Below are 16,128 nucleotides of genomic sequence, written 5' to 3'. Positions count from 1 at the left end.
GCCAATTTAAGAGTAATGCTCATTCAGGAAACTTCGCTCTAAAGGTTATAAGGAGATTTTGATAACAACCAAAGAACACACAAAACATTCCACCACTACATTAATGAGCAAGAGACTGATCTCTGAAGCACAAAATACCTGATCAGTATAGAATGATATCAGTCCAAATCTAAAGTGGAGCCCATAGAGAACTTTACATTGTCGAAGACAGGTGCCCTATAGCCCTTAATGGTGGCTATTGAATCACCTTTTCATTCAAAGAGAACAAAATAACCTGCAACAGTAATTAAAGAGGCCCAGATTCGACCATTTCCAACTTTATCAATTCCAGATATTTCTCCACTCTATGGTAGTGTAAAAATTGGAAGTCAATTACCTTTTAACCAAAGTGATGCATTTGGAAACCTTACTCAAAAACTGGTTGTGACAGACGAATCATTTGAAATTAACCAGATGTGAAGATGATAGCAGATCATCAGTAAGTAATTCCCTATAACCATCAATCAACAGGCTGTGGAGATCACTGACCTAAGTTAGCTGGGGACACTGGGAAACTACCAGGATATATCATGTCTTGAGAAGTCCTGACAGTGAAGAACCTGCTAGGTGGGAAGGCATTTATGCATATTTAATTACTGCTTAAACTAAAGGTGTTCTCTGCCCATTATCTTTGGTCTGACACTGTTGATATATAAAAAGCTTGTTCTTCAGCTTCACTGCAAACAAGTCTATCAAATGCTCTCCCAACATTTGAAAAAAATGCCTACAGCACATGCATGCAGACACCATTCCATGAAGATTCTGCAGCCATCTGGACATGCTGTCTCCCAAAACATACAGACATAGCTTTTTGAGGTTAGAATGTTCTAGAAACAAACTTGCTTATAATTTGATGCAATTTTCAATCAGAAATGACACACATCTTGCTCAAATATGTATAAACTGGGGACTTGGTAAACACATTATTCATTCCTGTTTCATATCAGTCTTTGGGAATCTATAAGAGCTGTGTTCAGATATAGTTCTAGAAGAATTATGTATTTAAATCATTCAATGCAATTACTAAGTGTTCAATGATTGGATTAACAAATTTTGGGGATAGTTGTTGGTTTCATTCAAAGACATTCTGTTTTGCATCACTGGTAATCAGGACACTGCAGACTTGGTAGATCAGGAGATTCAAGACTACAGGTACATCGGGACATCCAATACTACTGGTACATCAGGATATTCAAGACTATTTGAATTCATTCAAATTATTCTATAAGTCTGAATTTGTGATTGGACAATTAGGATTACTTAGGATTTAATTCACAATCCTGTAAGTGTTTCTTAAATTTTCACTTTGTAACTTAGAGAAATAAATTATTTGTTGATCTTATTAAACTTGATGGTTTTGCATTTTTCTGTTACATAGTTTAAGACCCAGTGTCATAACTTCTAATTCTGCGGTTTCCATTTAACTGTCAACAAAGTAGCAGAGATAAGTATTAGTGGAAACAATAATAATAATAATAATAATAATAATAATAATAATAATAATGACCTTATTTAAAGAAGGTAACACAATTAGCTAAAAACTAATCTATCTTGAGGCCCTCATACAAAGGAATTTATTTATTTAAGCTGCATCTCTGAAGCCACTGGATATATTGGGTTTGGAAGAAGGAAGTAGAGTGGGCATTTCTAATCTTAACTGAAATAATATTCCAGGGCAGAGTTCCAGAGTATTGGAAACACTTTTTAAAATAACTCCTAATTTGGTTTAGGAATTTTATAGAAGTAAGATGCTACATAAATACCAGTCATTCAGTTTTGACAGTACTGAACTTGTGATAAAGCTGCCCCAGTAGTCAAGGAAAAATGTTGTCTCTAGAAAGTCAATAATAACATGACTAAAGTTTTAACATCAATGTTATCATTTTTTGTATAGCAAGAACTGTTCTGTCTTTTAAAGTGTTATATTATAATTTTCATACATAGTTTGAACTGTATTTAGCTATCAGTTTAGTTTTGCAGTATTACACATGACAAGAATAGAATAACAACATTGAATTTTGAATATTTACTACAAATAACTGTGAGATGCAAGATACACTTACATTGTACATTGAGATACAAGGAATTGGATGTTCCAGTGCCATAATCATTCCTGGCTGTACACTTGTACTCTCCAGCATCTGCCCTCTTTACACTTGGAAGAGTATACAAAGAGGAGGTCTGTCCTTGTATAATGGATGTACCATAGAACCAGCTAAAACTATTTGCCTGTGGCTGGGGTTTTGCTTCAACACTGTTACAGGTGAAAATAAAATTCTGCATGCCTTCTGTTACATTGTATGTATACTGGTTTGGGAAAAGCTTAACAACTGGAGGATCTGAAATGTAAAATAAAATGCAATAAAACATATAAATCTGAGGCTGGAATAAAAAGTGATATGCCAAAATGAGTCATTTTAGTGCATATTCCATGCAAACATCCTTCATATTATGGTACAATGATAACAGACTGTATATACATGTTTGGGGGTTCTTCATAACAAGCATTTTCTTCATATATTTGCACTGGCAAAATGGCAAGAAGGTAGGTCAAGAAAACCTGACATTAAGTCTAACCATTATTGGTGCAGAGAGTGTTTAAATTTTTTTTCAATATGCAGAACTTTCATACTGACATCATAGCACAATATTCACTTCAGTTTACACTATATCACACCTCTTGGTTGGCTGGTCTAAAAATGTGTATGCATAGTCATATGTATTTGTACAATGATCTTCCATTGAATATTGATTGACAAGGACTGAAATAAATTGAATAATTGCCATTTAAAAGCATGTGGAATCAAATCCTAAAATAATTACACCTGTATGTTAAATAGTATTAAATGACAATATAACCTATATGACTGGAATTCTAGTCTCATACAATATATGTAACTAAATCAAAATAAAAGTGAACTCCAATATACACACTATGTTAAGCCTTCCCCAGCTATAAGTAATTTAAATATTACCTTTACCTCCTGATTAATAGAATTGATGTTAATGATACAATGACTGTATCAAATCATCAACCATAAGACTTACTGGTACTCCTTACCCGACAAGTACATTTACTTAGACATAGTTAGAAGTAATCAGTAATTTAATATCTCGACCACTAACTGGATATTAAAATTAAGAAGTCAATATACATACACACTATGTTGATCTGAACTTCATCTGACTGTGTGTAGTTCCCAGTGTTGGTCTCATCTCGGGCTTGACAGAATATATACATATTCTGATATGATTCATTTCCTGTCAGTGTCCATGTACTGTAGGATATCAACAGGTCTGTCTCCTGTTCTGGTGTTGGGGAAATAGACTGGTCCACAATTAGTACTGGTAACTGGTTTCCTTGCCTATAGTACCACTGGAATAATGCACGAGGTCTGCTACCACTGGGGGCAGTGCTACATCTGATATCAGTACTCTGTCCCCTGACAATATTTACTAATGAGGATAATATTTGGCCTGAACCATTCATCAACTGAACAGTGGTTACGGGAACTGGAAAACAAGAAATGCTGGAGTTAATAAGCAATGAATTACAGACTTGAAATCTTTAACTATTAAAATCAAAAAGAAAATGACATTACAATTTTGTTTTGAGCACATTTAGAGTTGTTTCTGATTCTAATGTTTTGTGTGAGATTATTGCAAAAAGACAGCACCAGAGTAAGCAAATTATTTTTAAAAAAGTCTCTGCAATCTCACTACTTGGTATTGTTCTTCTTACCTAACTGTCAAGTTTGGTGCAATACATAACATTAGTTCCTTCGTAGGAATATAGTGTGTTTTGCATTCACTATAATAGATCCATGAAAATATTTTGTATTTTATCCACGCTGAATCTGCATTTTAGATTCAATTCTGGCTGTCCAAATATTTGATCATTTACTGTTGTTATACTGAAGGTCAGCATCCTCATGTGCATAGTCAAAATGACTATCATGTGATGAGCAGTTATAACACTGTTGAAAACAGTGATCATCACATTCGAACCCAGCCATATAAGATACATTTTTTTTTCATGGATTATCTTTAAAACAGGACTACCCAGCTTAGGATTGTTTTTTTCTAAAAAATTCTTACCTGAATTCTACAAAGAACGAAAATGGCTGGAAATCTGCGTTTGTCCATATTCCAAGCATTATTTAATGGATCCAGCCTTGCTGAGTTTTGTGCATTCACTCAAAGGATATACAAGATATTGGGAACAAACCACACAGAAATGTACTTCCTAACTTCATAAATATTACAGAAAATTAAGACAGTATAACAGTTCATGTTAACAATGACATAGCTCTCCAACAGATCAATAATCTGTGTGTATGTGTGTGTGTGATTTCGATTTTTAACATAGCTTTAACATTTTTTCAGTCATATCGCTACGAGGTCTACAGTGTGGCAGTTTATAGTCATGTGTAGCACTGAGGCATCATGCCGCATATATGTAATATCATGTCCCACCCAGTCACATTATCCTGACACAAGGACAACCAGTCTTAACAATAACCACTTAATACTGGGTGTCAATTAACGAGGCAGTTGCAAGTATCATAATTATAAGTCTTTGGTATAACTGGCTGAGGCTTTAACGTGCAATCTCCAGCATCTGAGGTAGAAGCTCTAACCACTGGTGCGGCATTTAATAATATAATGAGAACCAATTTTCAACTCAGCATATGCTCCAAACAATATGGATATCTTTAAAAAATGAGTTCTTTTAATGAAAAATAAGTAACATGCTAGATCTTTCCTGCAACCAATATTATTCTGATGCAAGAAAATGGATATTAGCTTGGTCCTATATATGCCTTCCTTGAATTATGGGACATAATGAACAACAATACCAGCATTATATCAACTAGCCCAATCATAACCCACAAGACCCGTAACGTCCACCCAAGGATGTGACAAGCAAGCAAAACTCCAGGATTTAACACCTCCACTTGCATTGACCGATACAAGTCAAATAATGCCTAATTTCACTTGCCCCATAAATGCCTGATGATCCCATGTGATGATAAAGGTCACGTGGCTGATCAGAACAACGGTTGCATGGAAGTATCAGTTTGGGAGAAACATTTTAAAGAAAACGCCAAATATACGGCATAATTTATGAATTTCTACACAAAAGTGTTGCAGTTATCATTTTTTGCCATCCATGAGCAATATATTTAGCAGATTGGGGTGCACCTTTGCAAAATTTTGCAAGTTTCAAGACATTGGAAGATGCAAACTACCCAGAGGGGATGGGCTTTAAAGAGTGAAATACTCAAAAACTGTATCCGAAAGGAAAACGTCACATATGATTTTGGCACATCTTCCACTACAGTTTTGATGAGGAAACGAGCGCATTTGCCATCTGGAACTGCATCAATAGGTGCTAGGCCTAACGAGGCACATGTTGGCCACCTCAGACAGGTTAGCTTTAAGGTCAGAAATTACAAATACAACCAGACAAAATGTCCTCATCTGGCTCTACTTGTGTAAGTCATATGACTTTTGCCCAATGCACCAATATGGCTGTTCTAGACAAAGAATTGGCAATGCAATGTTGGCTGTAAGCACAACATCCCAAACATGCATGCACAATTGACCAATGGAACAAAAAAAACAAAACAAAACACAGCATTGCAAGTAAAATGCAAATGCTGACCACATCGGCTGCAGATTCTGCAGGTATGTCACACTTAAATGATGATATTGATGATGTCGATGGGCTAATCATGCCAGACACAGACTCCGAAGAGGTTAATGTGAACTATGATAATGATTTGTTTGCAGACGTTTAAAGTTTCTTGTTGGAGCAGAAAAAAGCATGCCAAATGTGGATGAAAAACTAGCTCAAGTTCTCAATAAAGGCCTGTGATCCATGTTAACGACTGACAAGCTTCAACCTTTGCAGGAAAAGTATTCCAGACCAGGAAATTGTGACAATTTATAGGTGCCTAGAATGAACAATGAGGTCTGGAATGCAATGTCCAAACAGGCCACAAGTATTGACAATTTCATTGTGAAAGCTGAAAACTCAGTTGGGGCATGAACTGTTTAAACAGCATAGGAACAACCTACAGGAATTAATGTTTGATTCAGTCATGGGTTTTGTCATGAATAATTTCAAATTGTTGTCTTTTCTGTTCAATTATTTTAGTGTCAAGCGCCTTAAGCTCATAAAGACAGAGCTAGCCTAACTGTTGTGTATTAACCCAATTATGCTGGATTGAACCCTGTCACAAACTAACTTTCTGGTGACAATATAAATGGGCAAATCACTAAGCTGGACAATTCTCATAGGGCTAAGTTCGCTGCTTGGAAAGAAACAACAGGGGTGCAGCTATAAGGAAAAAGTGAGCTCAAAGCAGTGTGATTTTGTAGGATGACACTGTTCAAACGGAGGGCACTCTTGGAAATGGAATTTTTAGTGGCAGACGAAGCACTCCTGGAGCCATGGCTACAGAAAAGTTAGGAAACAAGGAACATGGGTCCCAAACATCGGAATGATCAGTAAGATCTTTCCAGGCCGAAAGTGTGCTGCATAATGCAATGACACGTGGTATTTCTTGTACTTAGTATTTTAATATTAATCATGTTAAAATCCACAGTAATTACTGCTATCTTCATATAATGTGCATTGTTGTACTCTCCTTAAGAGGGCCTCAAGGGAGAATAGTCCTTGACTAATAAGTCACCCTCTATAAATAAATCATTATTATTATTATTATTATTATTATTATTATTATTATAAACAACAACCAACAATATTGTCACTGGGAAAATTTCTGCAATTTTTTAAGGATGGCAGAATAGTACTTAAGATGCTTGGATTCTGTTCAAGGTTATGACACCGAATTAGAACAGCAGTCTATAAAGACATATTTACCAAACCATGTTAATTTATCTTTTAATGAGGGAAGACAAATAAATGCTGGAATTCACAAAAGGTATTATTCATAGAGTTAATTCCATACCTGGATAATATATTTCACACATTTTCATTTGACCTCAAAGAAATGGGGCTGTGAGACTTATCCTGGGTTTAAAACATTTGAATACAAATGTAGAGAAGATACATTTTAAAATGGAAACCTCAATAACAGCTGTTACTGCCATGCATGAAATTTATTTCCTTACATTAGCTGATTAAAGTATACATAATATTTTGTTCCTGTGGCTCAGAAGCATAGAAATTATTTGTGTTTTAAGTGGATTTGGGACATATATGAATTTAGACTTTTGCCAAGTGGTTTGGCATCTGATCCACGTTTTCACAAAGCTACTGAAGCCAGTTTTCAACCACTGAGATAAAAAGGTTTCACAAATTGTAGAATACAGTGACACTAGTTGTTTCTTAGGAGATTCTTATGACCAGTGTAGAGAGTATGTTCAGGACACAGTCCATACACTTACTGAATTGGGTTTAACTATTCATCCAGAAACGTCTGTGTCTTAACCCATTCAAAAAGATATATATCTTGTGAGATTTTTGTTGGACTCTGACACAAGATGGTCACACTAACTAGAGATAAAGCAGGCAGTGTAGTTGCTATGTGTTATGACATACTGCGGAAAAAGAATTTCACTAATCGTAAATTGGCTCAACTTTGTTTGTTGATAGCGCACCAGGTGTAAAGCACTCTAATATTATCATGATAACACTTACAGAAAAAAGGTGATTTTGATGCTTATTTATCACTTCTGACTGAGAGCAGACAATGTATATCTTGATGGATCTATAATGTACGTTAAAGTTATAAGGTAGTCTCGAATGTGTAACCGCAAGATGTTTTGACCTCGATTGTAATGTTGGTTGGGGTGGGGAGTAAATCCTTACGTTGAAATAGGTTGTCCTTGGAATCAAAAGGATAAACTGCATCTTATGAACTTCTTGGAACTGGAATAGTGATTGTAAATATTCAGGAGCACTATTATGGGATATCCTATTTGATAATTTGGCTTTTCTCAAACAGATGCAGTCTTTAATAGATAATATATTTAACTTACCAGCTAAATTTTCCTTGCTTTCTTTCTGGATTGATATTAGCCCAAATGCTCTTTTTGTTATGTTTTTATCATTTGAATTACCCCATGCTATTAAAATATTAGACTACTGATGTTTGATATGTTCAGTCCATGATAGGTTATTATCTACCAGAACACTAAGTAGTCTATCATGACAGACCAAATGCAAATTTGTATCCTTCCATGTCAGACATAGTTCATCACTATCAAGATTTGTCCTTCTTTTTTGCTGTGTTGATATAAGTAATATTTTAGTTTTACCAATATTTACCATTGCCATTGCATGTGCACCAGTTTTCCAGTTTGTTTAGGGCATTCTATAAAGAAATTTCGAGTTCATACTTTGTGTTTTGGATGTCTGACAATGTTGTGTCCTCTGAAGAGATATCATTAGATGATATTGAGTCCCTTAAAAAAAGTAGTAGGTCATTAATAAATTAAATGAACAGTAATGGACCTAGAATTGAGCCTTGTGGTACTCCATATCTAATTGTTCCAGGTTCAGACAGAACATTATTTATGTAAACGTGTTGTGTTCTCTCACTTAAATAAGAAGTAAACCATGTAACTGTTCTTTCATCACACTGGTAGATTTTCAGTTTCTTCAAAAGGATTTCATGATCCACCATGTCAAAAGCTTTTCTGAAATCTACAAATACGGATCCGATTTTCTACCTTGGTCAAGTACTTGAAGCCATTTATCAGTTAGGGAGATCAAGGCAGTCTCAAAGAAATGTTTCTGTCTAAAGCCTGATTCATTAGGGTGTAACAGCAAGTGTTTGGTTAAATATGACATGAATGAGTCATGGACATGTTTTATAATCCATTTTGACAAGTTTGGTAGTATTGAGATTGGTCGATAGTTATCAGCGTCATCCTTAGAACCCTATTTGTGAATAGGAGTTACTTTTGCAGTTTTCCATATTTTGGGGACAGATGAGGTTGCAATACTTAAATTAATTATGAATGTTATGCAATCTACAATAGCAGAGGTAGAAGATTTAATGAGTCGTGGACCAATCTGATCAAGTCCTGTAGCTTTCTTGTATCAAGTTCACTGAGACATTTTTTAACAAAGTTTTTTGATCCTCCCAGATACTCTCAATTTCATGTGACTCCAAGTCAGGTCACCTTTCTGCATTTACATCTTCCCTAATATACACAACAAGACCTCCCTCTGCTGTCTGTCTGTCCCTGCGTAATGGTTTATTGTAGCCTTGACAGTGAAATATATTATCATTGTGGTTAGCATTTAATTTGTTTTCAGTGAGCCCTAAAACATGCATATTATTTTCCTTGGAAGACAACATTAACTTAATCTGGTCTGTTTTTCCCACTATACCTTGTACATTTAAGTGACCTATGTTAAAACCTTTTGTATTTAGTTTCATATCTGTTATATGTATGTCATCATGCAATGGGGTACTCACTGAGATTGTCTCCATAATACTTTTATCATTCTTAAATCCTATTTCTATATTTAAATGTTCATATATATTAGCATCTTCAAAGTCACATACAAACTCTGAAAATCCATTTACGTTTGCATCTACAATAGTGTCCATTGAATAGTTAGAATCAAGAGTCTCACTAGGTACATTTAGATTTGTTGTAAATGAAGCATTGGCATTCTCCTCTTTGCCAGCTTCCTAATATGTATAACACATTGATGGACAAAGTCTTTGTTTGTGTCCATATTTATGGTATCTGAAGCACTCAGTCTGTTTGCCATGATGGCATACCTGTGTCATGTGCCCAGTTTTTCCACAGTAGAGACAGTACTCTTCATTATAGTGCCTGAAAAGAGAATGTCATTTCAATTTCTGTAAGATTCTCATCAGATACAGGTTCACTTATGAACCTGATGACAACCTGGTAAGTGGTCTTGATAATAAGATTTTTACAAAACTCCATTTGCATCATTACATGTTATCACAGATATTACATGGATACATATATGTTTAGCTGTGTGAAAGGGGTGAAGGGTTTAAAGAGTGAAGGAGTGACGGAGTGATTGAGCTATGATGTATTTTCATGTTTGCACCTTACTGATGGTGTCATTTCAGCTGTGGTGCTAATTTGGGTTTAGATATACCCTGTCGGTGGTGACGATGGCCCAAAAGAAGTAAACATTTATTACGTGGTGAGGGACCAAGACTTTGGGAACATCAGTGGGTCTGCAGGGAACAAGAGGTTATATGGATCCTTATGCAGACCAGGAGGGGCAGACCATTCGTGGTGGCTCCTTCACCATCCGACAGAGCGGTTGAGGCTGAAAATACCTTGTGATGATAAATTGGATGCCGCAAGATATATGACTAATCTTTACATATCATTTATCACTATCTGAGTGAAAATTTTGTGATTGTCTATGTGAATCATTTTATCATTATTTGAATGCGATCAAATTGTTGGAGTTGTTAATCTTTTGTTTCTTTATTTGTTTAACTTTTCTCAGTTCATTTTTCATTTAAATTACAGTTCTTACCAGTTAGGAACTGTTTTTCTTATATCAGTTATTTAAGTCAGTGCACATCATTGTGTTAAACATCCGATATTTGGATCTTTTGAGAACAAATTAGATACAAAAATTATTTTCTACCGTCAAATCACCTATAAATAAACATATTTGCATTACCATTCTTAGTGTCTTCATTATAATCTGACCCCAACCCAATTCATCTTGTTACAGTGTACAAGTAGAAATATCTGGTTAAATGCTTCTCATTTGCTGGGAACAGCTAGTAGTGAATTGTGATGCAAATAGATTGTCTGGAAATATAAGTGAGGATTCTCAATGGAAGTTAAGTTCTTTAATGCTATAATTAACGGTATGGACATCTAGATGTGGATTTACTTGTTCTGAGGCTTAATCACCAACTTTTGCATTATGTTTCCACAGACCTGACCTGAAAGCTATTGCTGTTGATGTTTTGCTTTTTTTAGTCTCTTGGGAGTAGTGCTGCCAAGAATAGCCCAAGACAAAGCAGATCTAATTGTGGCAGAACCATGATGGCCAAAAGAACCTTGGTTTCCCAGCTTCCTGTTTGCCATAGTCGGTCCTTGTTCTATGCTGTCCCGCCCACAAGAGATTCATGCACATGGTACACAACCGGCAACGACAACACCGCCACCACAAATTAAAGATGGGTGTTTTTGACTTATCTGGACAACAATCATCATAGATTATCAGACAGGCTGCCTTCATCGCATCAATTCATGGGGCACATCAACTAGAAAACATTAATGGGGTCATCTCCAGAAGTGAATGTTAATTTCAAATAAAAGATTAATCCACTTGTCACACATAAGATTTTCGTTATAGAGTTTTTAGCTGAATCAGTAGAGAGAGGTTTAGGTTATAGTTCTGCTAGATATGAAATTTTATCATTAGTGGTCTTACTTATCAACCCACTTTAAGCAATAATGTTTTACTTAAGATTTAGGAGAGGAGTGTTCATTGCCCAGCGGGGTCCCGAGTGGCCGAGTGGTCTAAAGCGCTCTCCGTCACGCATCACTGCCATCTCACCTCTGTCTGCGTGGGTTCGACTCTCGGGCTCGGCCAATGTGGATATGTGAAAAAGCTTGCCGGTAGCTTCTCGTGGGTCGGTGGTTCTTTCCTGGGTTTTCCCGGGTTCTTCCTCCACCATTAATACTGGCCGCCATGTATAGCCTATCATGTGCTGAAATATGGCGTCAAACCCTATAACAATAACAACATCATTGCCCAGCCTTCATTTCCAAAGTACTTGTGTGTTTGGGATGTGCACCTAGTGCTTAAATACTTTCTGTCTTTACAATGTAATGACCAGTTGTCCGTGCAGGATCTTACTATGATGTTAGCAATGTTGCTTGCTTTGTTAACAGGACAGAGGTGTCAGACACTTCACCATATGCAAACAAATTATATACTAGAATTGCTTCTGATGTTAACTGTGTATAAATAAACATTCCTTCATTGCTCAAACAATCTACACCAGGACATCATGAGGGGCCCTTTGGTTTTGAATAATATCTATTTAAAAAAAAAAAAAAAAACACTGGTGTGTTGCAGCTTGTTATTTGCAATGTACTAAATTTTGTGAAATTGAAATACCATTTTCCATCAGCACACAACCCCCATATACAAGCTGCAAAAGGCACAATATCAGACAGAATCAGAATCATGAGAATGTCTGGTATAAATACATCTGTGTTTCAGGTTCATAGCACAAGGGCTACATTTGTTTATGCAGTTTGTGCTAAAGGCACACAATTAGGTACAATCTTTAACTTTCAGGACATTATATGACATTACAGACAAGACTGAATTCAGTATAAGGATCTTGTCAGAATTTCATGATACTGATGTGAAGTACACTTTGGGTTACCTAGCTTACTAACAACACATAAAAGGTTTCTTCCTTTTCTTTACTTGCTGTTAATCTATTCCATAAATGGAAGCCTTTCTCTGAAATTTCATGGGATCATGAAGTTGTTGTTGTTGTTGTACGGTTAACGCCATTTTTCAGCACAAGATAGGCTATAAATGGCGGCCAGTACAATTGGTGGAGGAAGAACCCTGGAAAACCCCAGGAAGAACCACCGACCCACGAGAAGCTACTGGCAGGCTTTCTCACGTACCAACGTTAGCCGAGGCTGAGACTTGAACTCAAGCAGACAGAGGTGAGATGGCAGTGATTCGTAACGGTGAGCGCTTTAGACCACTCGGCCACTCGGGGCCCCGGATCATGAAGTACTTATGAGGGAAGTGAAAGTGATATATTAAACTAGACTTGCCAAGTCGAAGTTTGGTTTAAATTTCATGAACCCCATAAGTGTCTTAGTGATCACATGCCCACCCTTAATACTTCCCACCCAATAAGATATTGAGGCTTCCATTTATTGTGCTCTCAAGACTGATCAGTCACGTTACCAACGTCATCAGCAGCAGCGAGGGCGAACAGACTCTAATTGACTCACACTCGAATTGCAAAAATAAGCCTTCCAGAAAATCGCAAAAAAAAAGGGATCGCGGTGACTGGGTGCCGAGTAGAAGACTTCACGATCGTTGCTACTATTAAATAAAATTATAACAAATAATGCCACCAGCGCAGGAATTTTACACAGCTAGATTAGCTCGAGAGCGATTAGAAGCAATTAATAAATATATTCCATTGGGAGATGCTGTTAAACAAAAACTACAAGCGTGACAAGAAGCACAAGTTGAATTTGCAGAAGGTGCAGAACAACTGTTTAAACCCGTTACAAAAGTTACTGAAAGAGTTGCAACGGCTACTGAAGGTCTTCTTCCATCAGTAATACAAACTGCTGAGCAAACTGGAAAAATAGCAAAGGAAACTAAGAAAACAAAAAGAATCTTAAAAAACTTCAAAAACTGAAATAGCTGCAGCCCAACCTCCACCCGTCAATGAAGAAATACAACAAATATTTGATAGTATTGATAAAGTCCGCAAGGAGGTCAGTGATGTAAAGAAACTTCTTGTGCCAGAATCAAAACCACCAGCTAAATTTACCAGAGTTTTATAGACAACTTCAGGAGAATTATAGGTTGATAGCCGCTCACGGATATCAAGTTCGTGATAAATTATTAGATCCAAACACGGCCGTGTTTCAGAAGAAAATGAATACCTTTTATATTTCGAGGAGTTGAAAATATACAAAGAATCATTGATAAATACAAGGATAAATTTGCACGATTTGAGAAAGAAGTTCAAGATACCCAAAAAACATCCGTTACCAGGAGATATTTTATCATCACAAAAAAACTTCATTCGTTCCACCTCGCATTGAGGAGGAAGAACTTTATGATGCATCTGGCATTGGTGCTACTGGTAGCGGTTCTATGGGAAGTGGTCTTGTTGCTTGTCCTAACAATATTATCAATGATGTGCAACAATTGGAAGTTCTCATAGGAGGAAAATGAGCTGGAAATAATTCTCCAGAAATAATGAATGAAGCAGCTGATTTCTGTCGGCGATTATTTCAAGGCGGTATTATGGATATTAATGTTTAACATGGTCTTACTGATGAAATCGTGGATGGCTACCACAGCGATTAAATGCAATACTAACAAAAGATGATCATACATGACTCTCACCGCAGACCCAAAATGGTCAGAGTAGTAAACTCACGATTACTTGTTCATAGCGCGAATTATGGGGATGCACTAGGCGACGTTGTTTGGGGATTATTTACAAGAATAGCTCCAAAGGAAGGGCCAATCACAAAACAATTATCAATTAATGCCATTGATGTTATTCGTGAAAAAGCTTCTGGTGCAATCAGTGACATTGCTGGCAAAGCGTTCAGAGCAATCATAGACAGAATAGCACGATAAGTATGATGACGAAGGTGGTTCAGCAACAACCAGAAAAATTACCAAGCACTGAAGTTATGCCCGTGAATGTCAGTAAAATAATGGATCAGGCTGCAAATCAAAAACTAGCAGAGTTGGCTGGTGTACCTTCCGCCAAAGAAATAGAAAAAAGTATAACTGCAAGTCTGATAGCAGGAAGTGGTCTTCATGTTAGACGATAACAACTTTATTAAAAATGTTCAAGCGTATATCTGACACGGCATTTGAGATAGACACACCAGTTCCCAAAGATTAGTCTGTGCATGATTATCAGTATTATTCTTATGATGCGTGCACACCAGATGCACATGGAAGAACTGAATTACAAGTTCAGGATACAAGTCGGTATTTTCTACTCTCTGAGGGGTTTATCGAAGTTGAAGGTAGACTCACAAAAGCACATGATGCAGCATACAGAATTGGTGATCGAGTTGGTTTTGTTAATAATGGCATAATGGCGTTATTTAACAGAGTTGCATACTCTATTGATGGAAAGGATATTGAATCATGTCTTGAAAATGTCGATGTTGCCACGATGATACTTGGCCGTGCAAGATACTCCGATGACTATACAAGATCGGCTGGTCCAACAATGATGTTTGCAAAAGACTCATCTGATCACCCAGAAAACAGAAATGTTTGAATGCAGCTGGAACCGAAGTTGCATTAATGAATGAAGATTATAACATGGGGTTTGCTGCATGCCGAGGAATGTTAAACGACAATGAAGAGTTTTCATGCGCGATTCCACTGTATCATATTTCTGGATTTTGCAAAGATGTAAGAAAGGCTATATTTGGCGCTAAACACACAGTCGTACTTGTTAGAAAACCCACTGACAATGATGCAATATGGCATTCTGCTGGAGTTGATGATGGTAAGATAACACTAACAAAACTGTCACTGTGGATACCAACAATGACTCCATTACTTGCTAAAGAACAGCGATTCTATGAGCACAGGTGGTAAATCGATACTATCATGGCTTACAATGTCCACAAATAGTTCTCCCGTTAATGCCGCTGGTTTGTTCACGTGGCAAATAGCATCACAACAGGAAGTGTCAGCACCACGACATATATTTGATGCACTTCAGGCAAACCACAGAGTAAACAGACAAGAAGGAAATCCAAAGGTATTTGACCCATTTGGAGTTTCTGAAGTTGCTTTGAGGATAAACGGACATCAAGAACCATCTGAAGAAATACTTCTGGATTTTGAGCATAATCATGTTTCATGTGCATATCATCGATTAGTATTATACATGGAACGCATACAAACATCTATACTGGATTACAGATATCTCAACGCAATTTTACAACATTGTATCCGATTTATTACTTCTTGTTGGAACATCCTGATTTAGTCAGGCAATCTGTCATTGATATACACTTTCGAGCTCGCATAGCTCGAGTACCACCAGGAGCAGCTGGTCCGCCATTTATTCCAGCTGGTGCTAGAGCAATTGCGGTTATACTCAGTCACAAGGCAATGCTGCTTGAAGGCGCTGGTGATTGAATGAAACTCGTTGACGCACCAGTGGAAAACATGTAATGTTTTACAGATATGTAACGATATGAAAACACGAGTATTTTATAAATATCTTACCATCACATTAGTGTTAGTCGGACTCCTGGTCAGATCAAGAAGCTACAATCCGCGTCTGTGGAAAAAAAACAGGAACCACAATAATGCTGAAG

General features: G+C 36.7%; 1 protein-coding gene across 1 annotated transcript in view; it reads right to left on the bottom strand.

Moving 5' to 3' along the window:
- The window catches only part of LOC149773278 (uncharacterized), a 185,454-nt gene that overhangs the window by 110,843 nt on the left and 58,483 nt on the right, over nt 1–16,128 (bottom strand). The window contains exons 5-6 of the mRNA XM_089946503.1: nt 3,199–3,552; nt 2,103–2,378 (exon numbers count right to left, since the gene is read on the bottom strand). Coding sequence (XP_089802629.1) covers nt 2,103–2,378; nt 3,199–3,552 — 630 coding nt within the window. The remainder of the gene's footprint in view (nt 1–2,102; nt 2,379–3,198; nt 3,553–16,128) is intronic.

The sequence above is a fragment of the Sinohyriopsis cumingii genome, unplaced genomic scaffold (assembly GCF_028554795.1).
Source record: "Sinohyriopsis cumingii isolate HCF-2022 unplaced genomic scaffold, ASM2855479v2 utg000695l, whole genome shotgun sequence".
In the NCBI taxonomy this organism is placed as follows: Eukaryota; Metazoa; Mollusca; class Bivalvia; order Unionida; family Unionidae; genus Sinohyriopsis; species Sinohyriopsis cumingii.
Note: the sequence above shows the minus strand (reverse complement) of the source record. Positions and strands in the feature narration are given on the sequence as shown.